We start from the raw sequence: 12,393 nt of genomic DNA on the forward strand, positions 1-12,393 counted from the left end.
AACCTTAACTATATTGATTATATCAACCAAATGATTAACAAATTAAATGGACTTGGTAAAGCGCATCATGTCATAAAATCATTGAATAAAATCAGTAGTTATTAAGAATGTCACTGGAAAATCTAAGAAACAACAAACGAAAAACAATGAGAGCCTAAAACATCATGTCTGTGTTGTTCTAGCTTAACGACGTAAATGGGCATATTTGAGATAGAAATTCAGAGCGCGCGTTTCATAAAATTACCTTTGGGAATCGTTCTTTGTACACATGGTTCATCATAATTATTTCATGGTCACAGCATGCAGGCGTACGTCCAGGGCTGAAAACACACAAAATTGGCTCTTGAGTTACTTGGAAGTAAATATAGTTCATATATCAACAAAATCACTTCAAATAAGGATCACTTCTACAGATTTTTTTACAGTAACCTGCTGTTAAGTTCAAAAAGGCCCATTAGAAATAGTTTAACAACAAAAACTGGTGCTAAGCACAAGTGTAGGTACTGCCAGAACACGGGTGGATGGTTTTGCAAAGTCGATTACCAAACGAAGCGAGAACTCACTGAAGAATAAATGTGAAATTATTTTCAACTTGTTCCACCGATGATTTGGCAATTTACCAAGATACTCCGGCTCCAAGATGTTGCTGTCAGAGTCAACCAAACATGATTTTTATAAACCTTTTTTTCTACGGGTTTAAAAAGCATTTGGGACAGGAGTATTTTAAACTAATATTGTTTAACAATAAAATGTGTGTGTATATATATATGACCCCATTGAAGGTTTTGTCTGGCCACTATGTGTGTGTATTATATATATATATACACACACACACACACACACACACACACACACACACACATAGTGGCCAGACAAAACCTTCAATGGGGTCATTATTTTTGTTTGTAGCATATGGATCTATAGCAAAAAAAAGGCTGTTGGAATAAGGTCAAAGCTTATTATTGGATTTTCTTTGTATAATCTCATCTTCATTTCATAGTAACATTGTATTCTTAGCACAAGAGTGAGCTGTGTTTTGATTTGGTTTCTCATTCCAAATGGAGCAAACGGTACACACCTGAGACTTCTGGATCTCGGGCGCAGCTGAGCAGTCCTGCATCTGTCATCGCCAGCAATGCTTTCAGTGCAGAAATGTTTGGACAAAAAATGGAGTTCATCAGGTGTGGGTTGATACGGTAATTGGTGTAACTTCTCCTGGGAGGAGCAGGATGACTGCGGAGCGAACAAGACAACGTTACTACGTTTCTCATTACAGCCTGATGCGGAGATCAGTTTAACCTTCTGCATAGACACACAGGCATTCAGGCCATCGCAGAATGGACAATAAAGTAGTAAAAAACACCAAACACAGTAAAATTACAGTATTATTAAGGTGAGATTATTAAATGCTGCAATCAGATGTTAATTGTAAGAGAGGAAAAGTCACTCCAAAAATAACCTCTTGAAACCTCACAGCACCCTAAAAAAGGGAACTCGCTTAAGGAAAGATAATCCCCCAAAAACAACTTCAAAGACTCACAGCCCCATCGCGATAGGCAGCCAGCGCATCTTGTCACTATAATGTAATTACTGTACTCATTACCTGAACTGACGGGGTGCGAGTGTTTTACACTAATTACACTAATTAAAGTGTAAGCTGGGCATCATGAGGAGACCCTGAAAACCTGCACGGTCCTACGTTTAATTTCAGATATTTAGATAGAAAACCAGAGACGTGGAATTCACAGCTTAGTGCACTTAAAAATACATCATCATCAGTTTTCCTGATATAGTGCTACATATCTAGAGAGTGGCAAAGTTCAATGCAAGGAAGCGTGTTACCTGTGATTGCTTGTATATTACACCAGGACCCTTTGCCTCGGCATCAAATAATTTATTACTCTACAGATAGGCTATGTTGACAGTTTCTGATTAGCTACAATATTTGATTGTCAGAAACAAATCTCTCTTCCTGGTAGCAGGACATCTCAAGGATCCGGAGCCCTTGAAAATTAAGCGGGCAAGAGAACCTTCAAAAATAGGCAAGACTCAAGGTGGGCTCTCAAATAATCTATACATTCCAATGTTTTAGGAAATAATTTTGATAAGGTGAAAAACATGAGCATTTTAGACAGAGCAAATATTGATGTTATCAGTAGGATGTATAATGGTGAACTATCCATTTATATTTTACATCTTTATTGGTGGGTACATCGTTTAATAACTGCAAGCAGTTGTAATATGTGAGCTGGCTTGGAGTGTCTTTCCATTTAGGACACTTCAGCCATCATTTGCACTTTGATACATACTGAAGTTGCGCGTTCCCTTTAACTTTCCACAATGTCCCTTTCGCAAATGCAAAATTTCCAAACGCATTTGCCCCTTTTTCCTATTCCGCCAACTAAATGTCGTGCAGGGAATGCTCCGACTGACAAGTGACAGTCCTCCCACAGGTGGACCACGGAGGAGAGGGCAACTGCTGCAGTAGGGGTGCATTTTTTTGTTTACTTTATGACTGCTATTTCTGTCCCTGTTGGTGAATCCCAATTGTAAGGTTTGACCAGGTAGACCTAGTACAACATTATCAATTGTAATTAATCTCAAGGACATCTGGAACACTTTTTAGAGGAATGTTATAGAGTAAGCAATAGAAAGTAAGACAACCTTGTTATCATATATCCTTGATGTTTACACCTAAAGAAGAGTAATTTGATGTTTTACAGGCTTACATGACGCCAGCCAACGTCATGCACGTGATATACTGACTGTCGCTGAATGGATGAACCTATAAACTTACTATGAATTCTGGAATTAAAACACTGAAGTACCCACTTGGATGTATCTAAAAGAACCCCTTGAGGGACCTGTACCGCAGGCTGGCATACTCTAGTGTGTTCGATGTGCAGGGACACACTCCACTCAAAAGCAACTTAACAATGGAAAATAATACAGCCTACAGGATTTAAAAGCATAAATCGAAGTCTACAGACATGAGCCTACCTCACTTATTGCAGGGAATGTTTGAGCAGGTAGACCTGGTACAACATTAATGATCAATTGTACAGATCAAACTAGTCTGACACTTTTCAGTAGAACGTTATATTTTAAGATACAGAGAGTACGATAATGTGAAGAAGGGACCTCTGACGCTCTAAAAAGTTTACGTGACTTTCTCTTAGAACAGTACATTGGTATCTATTTGCATCAGGTAATCCTAACCAGTGGGGTTAAAACGCTTTAACGTTGGTGCGGGAGGTAACCTGACCACTAGAAGTAATGAAGTATAGTATAATGTAAGATTGACGTAACAGGCTTCAGAAAAGATATTAATGTCTGAAAGGAAACCGAGGGGTAAAATGCCAGAGCAATTATTTACATTATACGTAATCTACTGAAGTAATCCTAGCCACAAGGCCACTCATAACTGACGGCGCATGCAAGAGAAGATGAAATAAGATATGTTATTTTTTATGCAGGGGATGCATAAATGTTTCCCTGAGAAGAGGGCTGCTTATTACTTTAAGGATTTACTAACATACTAAAAGCCAGCTACAATCCTGACAGGCAAGCCGTGACTACACATTATGGTTAATACATGGTACAGGATGAGGAAGGGATGTGTAGATGGGACAGGTTACAGCATGCTGCTCCTCACTCACCGCAGAATACCCACACAGCTGAAGCACAACTACTAAGCTCTCGCGGCTTTGACACATCACGATAACATTTTATTGAAAAGAAAGAAAATGAATGCCTTTTCTAAATCAGGAACAGTGGCTAGAGAGCAATACCGTATTGTACCTTTGGGACAGAAGAAACCGTTCCCATTGCGTACATGTGTGTGCATCTCACGGGACGCGGATAAAGCATAGTATAGGATTCCTGTAATGAAGCCAGTAAGGTATACATAACTTTACTTAATTACAGGTGTTCAATTGCAATATTGAGAGCCAATTAAAGTGCGGGAGAATTAGGACGCGGAGCGGCGGTTCCAGTCTTATTTGGATGCGTGGGAAGATAAACACACAGCAGGAGTCAACTGGAGTGCAAGGTTTTGGCCGTAAACCAAACGGATTGAAGCGCTGGGTGTGCTCATTCAAGGCTGGTTAGAATAATCCCTCAACAGGTGTCTTAATACAGAAGGGAATGAAAATATAGTGTGATCTTAGTAGATCCAGAAATACAGGCATACGAGGTCTAGATAAACAGAGCACCTTAACTCAAATGGTAAGTATACTCGGATTCGGTCATTTAAATGACCAATTAACACGAATCCTCGTTAAAAAAAAAAAAAAAAGCATTTCTCTGGACCAAGGCTCACACTGAAGTGGATACTTGGAATAGATTTCCGGTGGAAGCAACACAGGCAAACATAGTAAAGGAACTCAAGAATGGTGCCTAAAGTATCTCTAAAGAATAAGTAAAACTGCTCCAAAAGCGGCAGACTAGAAGGCTAGAGAGGGAATATAAACATGCATGGCACAGCATCCTGAATCCAAGATGAGATCAAAGACTGATTAAGGTCTTTACATCAGGAAAACGGGCCGAATGGTTCTTATCTGCCGCCATGTTTTCTATGGTTCTAACGAAGGGTTGAAAACGCTGTCAAATAATATTTCATACATCAGTGATTCCCCCGTAGACCATCATTCAATGCGTTTTTTGGGATAAGGGAATGTTTACAGATACATTTAATACACATTGAACTGTTCATACACCTGGCCATATAACCAAACCACAAAAGCCCATTATTAATCCAATGGAAAAACGTAACAATCAAATCGTAAGGGAGGGGGGAGGAATAAGATGCTGCCAGCGAAGGGGCAGTTTGAAAGTTTAATGGAAAAACAGCTTTTGAAAGAGTTGAAATGAAAATCAGAGCTGGTTCATTTGTCCTTGAAGAGAATCCATTAGATACAGAGATTTGAAGTCAAGTGGAACAATTTACGTTTTTCACATGAATTGGCTTTAACCGTTCGGAGTTTTCGCTTCGGCATTTGAATGCAAATGATTCACACCCAAACTTCTCTGCGGGCCAGGCTGAACGAACATGGGCACGGCTCACGTGTAACGCGGGCACGGCCCTTGCCACATACTGCATGGGTTTGCCTCTCTACAGAGCCCTGTAATATACAGTTTATTCAACACCACTTGGCCACTCCATAAACAAACGTGATGAATAATAACAGTTTAATCAGCAAATGGAGGAAACCACAAGGGTTTAGGCTGATGTGCTCCTGCAATCTTAATGCCCCCACATGACAATATTTTATTGAGATATTTATTTCATTAATAGATGATACAGGCGCGTTAAGCACTGGCTTTAATTACTAATATCCAATAGTTAAATTCCCTGCTCGAAGTGACAAACACAAGGATATAGTTATTCCCCGGCATTTAGCTTTTCCATTAGCATGGTGCGAGAAACTGACTTTGATAGCCTGGTAACATAGAGGTTGTAAGAATATTAACTATTAAGACTAGTGTTAAGAGTATTAAGGGCACTACAGTCATCAGGCGGCTTTGGGATCGGTGTACAGAGCATCTCGGACTCTCGTTTTATTGGGAAAAAGCCCCATCATTTAGAACGTGCCCGGCTATTACCCTTACACAGTTTAAATGGCCCAGTCAGTTTATTTAAAAGGCATTCTTCTGAAATCCACAGCGGTAATGATCATTGTGAAAGATGTGGCTGGCAAGCGGCATTACTAACCTAATGGACCACAAGATGCACTCAGACACACGCACGGCGCTCTGCAAATGAAGGATACTGAAAGACAAATGTATTCTCAGGATAGGTAAACAGCAAAAGATATATGTGAATGACACGCAGTCACCTCTGTGCAATGATAAATAGTGTTGGCGAAGATGACAGCTCCATGCCACGTGAAATACAGCGACACAAATTCACAAAAGCAACCTTTTCATACATCATATTGCATATCGTGTATCAATTTGATGCATGCGACTTCCTGGGTCAGCGGCTACCGAGGGAAGCAAAAAGTCTAATTTGTGGACAGAACGGGAAAATAATGACGTACAACCTATGGCCATATTTATAGTTTATGACTTAACTACATACATTCTTTCTCAAATCTCTCATTCTTAATATGTTGAGGAGTCACATATGTTCTTAAGCCACGAGGCACTAGATTATGTCTCTAGCGGTTCTCTCAACTAGAGATTTCCCACCAGGTCTGTATTTCAAATGTCTATTTTTATTTTATTTTTTTAACGTTTAAAAAGGTTACAGTGGACGTTTTAGAATTTATTCAGAAAACATATGGCCTAAGAACTTATGCGTTTTACAGACACCAAACTACTAGGATCCAAGTACCTCAGCTCCTTCCCACTTAATCATGGAAATGCCCCCCAGGTCAGATTCAGACCCCCCGAAGACATACACAAACACTGCACATACAAAAACCCTCCACCGAATCCTCAGCAACGGGCGAGTATAATATTCTTTTTTTAATTAGACTTTCATAAATAGCAGGACAACAAACTAGACACGCTTAACGCGTTTCGCACATAAGTGCTCAATCATAGTCTTGCAAGCGTTCCAACATCTAGAACCGTATAATCTCAATGCAGCACCCCTCAAACAAAACAAAAGTAAAAATGTAAAGCATTAATATGAGTTAAGTATTTCATACACCAACTATGAATATTTACTAGAAAGCGTACGGAGATGGAAGGACGAACTATTGATGAAGCACTCGGAATCTCTAAAGAGCGTTATACAAAAGATCCAAAAGTCAGGGTGCTACATGGAGCAAAGCTAGTTAACGAAAAGCAGCAGATTTTTCTTCGCTGCTGCTTAGTCCAGTGGATAAAGATTTACACTGTATTATTTTTTATGAAACATTAAAAAAAATTCAATATCACAAGATTAAAAAAAAAAAAGAAAGCACAGGCCGTTCCTTGTTCACCAAACAGAACAAAAAACACAAGATCTCTGCAAAGTTGCTATGCAAACACCACAAAGCACTGTTTTGAACGGGGATCAGTTGTTTCCCCTCCGCCAATAAACGTTCTTGTGATAGAGAGATAAATCGTGCAGCCCAACAGCCTGAAGATCGTTAAATTTCGCAGGCCTAAGACGTGCTTTTAAGGAATAACCGGTACATAGTAACGGAGATCAGAACCTCTGATTGAACGTGCTCTGTAACGTACATTCTGTACTGGCTCGGTTAGCGCTGTGATTAGAAGATGCAGATTATAGCTGCTTTTCCGGTTCTCCTAACAAGCTCCGGAGTCCATCAGTCAAGGCACAGACAGGAAAGGAGTGGCTGGGACAACAGCACAAAAATCCACCGTGAGAACAAAACGCTCACTGCAGAGGCACTGGCAGCAGCTCATTGTAGATGGAACGTTATTCTCCCTTCAGGAGCCACAGCTGGTAGTAACGCAACCTCTGAAAGGCTGTGTACTTTATACTGCCCCCCAGGAAACCCTTATAAACAGGGCTGGGTTTGGACACAGCATTTACTCCTAGGCACGTTTACCCGAAAAGTGTACTGCCGGTATCCTCTCAGCCAAAGAGGACACGTATACAAAGCAATTAATATGCAACATGCCTGAATTTAATATACATTACTTCCATTGAAATCCTACAAAACAGCATAAAACATGCTAAGGTGGGGCAGTCCAAGTGTAAACAGAATAATAGCTTGTCATTAATAATAGGTGTCAATAAAAGCAAATATATCTAGTAGCAGGGCAACAGTCCTATTGTAGGTATAATATATGGAGGAAAACACGACTAGGGTCAAGGGTCTGTCTGAAGGTCTACTCGGGGGTCTATTCAAATAACGGCTTTGTAATTCATTATGTAGACCTGTATTTTATTTAAACAATGTATTATGAATACTGCTGCTTGTATGCATGCTATTAAAACTTTTAGGGTTATAGAAACAATCTGAGGAATTAAGATGTATTCATGAAAGAGAACGTACACAGGAGAGAGTGCAGGAGTGTAGTTTCAACAATCGCATTACACTATTCAATTTAATTAAATGAGTGAGGAGACTGAAGTCTCACTGGTTAAACTATACATTATACAGGGCCAGCCAAGCTTTTCCTGCAGCAGAAGGTTATTGTGGCTCACTATTGTATAGAGAAGCCAAGAAGCTGCATCACAACTGTCTCATAATAAGGAACGCTAATTGCTGCTGACAATACATAGCCAAAGAAATACCGCAGCGGACAACTCCTTAAGTTAACTTAAACTCAGCTGGCCTTATAGTGCCTGAGCAGATAAAGCCCACCAAACCTGGTGCGTCACAGGCTGGGCACAAAAGGTGCATTCATATAAATCAAACCATGACCCTATAGTTCTGGTATAATCAAGAATATGTGCCAAGGCTCATATATTTTATTATACTACTATATGCTCTTTTATTGTGATTCATATAAATATATATTGTTAAGAGGCTCTTGAAACCAAACTGGCATCTTAATTTGTTTTATTGGCTCCCGAAAATCACACACTGGTGAGAAGTGCAATCAGCCTTTCTCTTGCTCTGCAATTCAATCTGTACAGATTATATTCTGAAACTGCTGTATTATGTCATAAAAACTGTATGAAAGATACAAAAGGAACAAATAATCTAAAGCATTTTCATGTTACTTACAGAAACAGTAGAGCTTGGCGTGTTTGTTCCATATCCAGACGAAGGCAGGGATGCCAAGGACCAGCGACGTCCATCAGTTCTGTTAATTAGAAAAGTGATTTAATAATATAGCCCACAAATTATTGATATTTACATAAAATACAAACAATAAAACCAATGACTGAGTAACCTAAATTAAATTAGTTATGAATAAGTCATGTTGCAGATACAAAATGCAGGGATTATTCTTCCATAAAGCCAGGGGGCATGAGACAAATCAAAGTAAACAGATCAATGAACATTATTTACTCAACAACCGTAAGAAGGCTGTGTTTTGGAATTTTACATTACAGCAGTAATCTAGAGACTAAAAGAAAAAAGTTTAATTTAAATAACTTTTACAAGAAGTATTCATCTATCAGCTTCCATTGTACGGGTAATCAGTGCATCTGATCACGACTAGTTTTGGTAAATTGTTACGTGACTCGAGCCGATGCCAAAGCTGAAACTTTACTGCTATGGAAATCTTGAACTGGAAAATTTTGGACATAATCATTCTGTCCACATGCAACTGATTTCCCCTATTCTTGAAACCTCTGCTTGGTTTTATCCCTGATCTTCCTTCCTATTTGCTCACAAAGTCAGGTGCCTTTGGGCTTATGGGTGACTGGGATACAAATGCTGCCCTGATTTACAAGCCTAATTGGTTATCCAACACAGAAACAGCATTCTAATGCATTGGAGGTCTCAGATACTTTATTAAAACTATTAAAAAAGTGTTCTTATTCAAGAGAATAGAGCTGTAGATATACTAAAACTCCTCTCCTACAATCCAATACACCAACATGAAGTATATTTAAGTAAAAAATAGCCTTTATTAATTGCAAACTAAAGTAACCTGATAAATTAACAAAAACCTGATAAATTAACAAAAATGGAATAAGTAGAAGAGTAAAACTGTAGACTTCAATCAAGAGGTCCCTACCATCTCGAACGCTCTGCCTACCATAATGCCACTGCATAAAGACTTTGTAGATTGTAAAGGGATTTTCTGGGTGTTTAATGAATATTCGCATAAAAGTGCTACCCAAATTGGAATTTAACTTAATTCTACCGAAAAGACCTACAATGGCAACATTTTCTTGTTACCAAAGATACATAGGATTTAAGATAACACCCTGGATGCCACATTGTGTCCTATACAGGTCTTAGAAAGGATTTGTGTACCTTATTCAAAATATACTTATTTTAATAAAGTTAAATAAATACATAACCTCCCTCCAACATTGACATTAAATCATCAAGTACTTGGTATGTAAATGATATGGTGTTTAAAAACCAAAAGTTGTCATGAAGTAGTGTGATGTTGAGAAGCCTCCTATGAAGTAGAACATAGCATGAGCATGTGGAAGACTAACTGTGCATGCAAATGAATAAACGTGAACAATGTGTCATAGCTAGCATGCGTTAGAAAGCAATTAAGTGAAATTAGGATGCTAATTAGATGATATTGGAAGAAAAATTGTTGCCTGGTGTACGTTGGGACCAAACTCCTACAGTACCTTCGTGCAAATGAAAAATGAGCAGATGCGCTGGGCGAGAAATTCCTCGGGCTGTCTTGAGGGCTGCTACCTATTGGAAAAATACGGAAATACGGACAGAAAATGTTATATTTATTTTAATTCAAGCATAACATTTAGTCGTTTGCAGCATTTTACAGCTTTGAAAATTATTAGAATGAATATATCACGATGGAGTTTTATTCACAAAGTAGTTCCAACATAAAAATGTACTTTGTTGCTTCAACCATTCATGGTCGGACTTCATAATATTTCGCTTTTGAACAAGCAGGATTACAAACCTAGCAGAGTATTTATTTATTTACTCAACAATCTTCCCAGCCTCTACTGAGTCAGAACCAGCTTCACAGGCTAATATCAGAGAGGCGGCTCAAAAGTCTAAGCAGACCATGCGCAAACTGCTACAAAACCATGCAGGCAGAACAGACGCTAAATCCACTTCTGTAAAGCCATTAGGACTTGTCCTGACAACATAACTAGTAACATTTCATATAATCAGCAAGCGTGTGTTTATTCAGCTGATAAATTAACTCCAGTCAACAGAATTCAAAAGAATGCTTTAAAAATAGACATGTTAATAGTTTACTTTTATCATTTAACAAACTGCAAAGTGAGTGAACAGATAAAAAAACTAAATCTAATAAATATTTGGTGTGATGACCAGTTTGCCTTCAAAACTGCATCAATTCTTCTAGGCACATTTGCACGCAGTTTTTTAAGGAACTCGGCAGGTTCCAAACATCTCGGAGAAATAACCACAGTTCTTATGTGGGTTTAATCTATATATATATACAGCACTGTATCTGTGTATATATATATTTGAAATGACTTCCCTTTTAAAATCAGTTTAACATACAACAGTCTGCCCATTTACTAGTTAATTATTTTTCCTCATGTCCAAAAATGCTCAATCACGTGTACAACTTTCCCCCGTATTTTGTTGGAGATTTTTAGTTCTTGGCCAAAGAGTTTACAAAGAGCATACAACGATCCTAGTCCGATCCGTGACCTTGCCGTGAGTCTGCGCTCGGAAATCTATTCCACCCATCTGCAAGTCAGTACCTGCGAGACTTTGAAATGAAATCTGATGCCAGCCGATTCCCTCCCCATATGTGCAGAGCGAACTTATTACTTAAACCCCGCTGCTCCCTGGGATTTTGTGAATGGTGTAGGTTTTTTTAGTAGAACGTTAATGTTGATATACTGCAGAGATTATTGCTGGTGCTTCTGACCTGCTAGAGTAAAACTAAACGCCGTCCAGGCGTTAGGTAGATAATTAACTCATCCTTCCTTGGGGGGTTGGGGGGTGGCATAATGAATAGGTAATCAGCATCTCAAAACTGTGCTTCTCACAACAGCAATACACAGGGTGCCTCATTTGGGAAGCGCTTATTGTCAAGGAATGTATATCCAGATTAATTAAACCGTTTCATTGTTCAGTAATTAGCCATGAGGAGTAGTACATCTTTACCCGGGATGGAACAAATGCAAATCTTCGGAAAGAGACATATGTTGAACTCACTCTGTTCATTATTAATGTCCTTTTAATAGGCGTCTGCTTGCAAAAACAAGAGCTTTTGATGCGTCGAGTCTACCTTAGCACCCAGGGAATAAGAGGATTGATTGTAATTGATACCGTTAACTGCTGACAGAGACTAGGGTGGTAACTCAAAACAATCGGAAGTGGCCGACTGCACTTCAATTTATACTAAAAATCATCTTTAAATGAAAAAGTGAGCATGCGGCAGCTCATAAAACGGCCTCTGATAGACAATGTATCTAGTCTTGGTGAAGTACGTTGGCTTCTCTGTATCCTTTTAAGATAATGAAGTGTAATGGGTTTCTTCTCTGAACTGTACACTGATAAATGTTGGCTCTTCTTTATGGAGGATCTCTGGAAACCCACTTAAGCTTTTATTAAAGAAACCTTGCATTTAAAAACAATCATTTGTTTTTTGGTTATTTTTTAAATGATACTGAATTATATTTTCCAGATCTGGCTTCGCCAAAGCCATGGCCAAAATATCTCATGCAAATTTATTTTATGATCTCTCTCTTACGTTCTGCATTGGAATCTTACTGTCAAGACAAGGGCCGAGTTTTTCAAAGCACAAGGAAGATGGAGAAATTCAGAGCTCAGAGGAGAGAAGAGGGGGATATGATAGTTTAATATTACTACAAAGTACACGAGTCAAGTG

The 12,393-nt window shown here is 38.8% G+C and overlaps 1 protein-coding gene across 2 annotated transcripts in view; it reads right to left on the reverse strand.

Moving 5' to 3' along the window:
* Positions 1-12,393, reverse strand: part of MAST4 (microtubule associated serine/threonine kinase family member 4) — a 61,521-nt gene that overhangs the window by 31,434 nt on the left and 17,694 nt on the right. For both annotated transcript variants that reach the window (XM_053448003.1, XM_053448004.1), the window contains exons 3-6: positions 10,178-10,247; positions 8,637-8,715; positions 1,079-1,233; positions 245-320 (exon numbers count right to left, since the gene is read on the reverse strand). In XM_053448003.1, coding sequence (XP_053303978.1) covers positions 245-320; positions 1,079-1,233; positions 8,637-8,715; positions 10,178-10,247 — 380 coding nt within the window. The remainder of the gene's footprint in view (positions 1-244; positions 321-1,078; positions 1,234-8,636; positions 8,716-10,177; positions 10,248-12,393) is intronic.

The sequence above is a fragment of the Spea bombifrons genome, chromosome 1, assembly GCF_027358695.1.
Source record: "Spea bombifrons isolate aSpeBom1 chromosome 1, aSpeBom1.2.pri, whole genome shotgun sequence".
Taxonomy (NCBI): Eukaryota; Metazoa; Chordata; class Amphibia; order Anura; family Pelobatidae; genus Spea; species Spea bombifrons.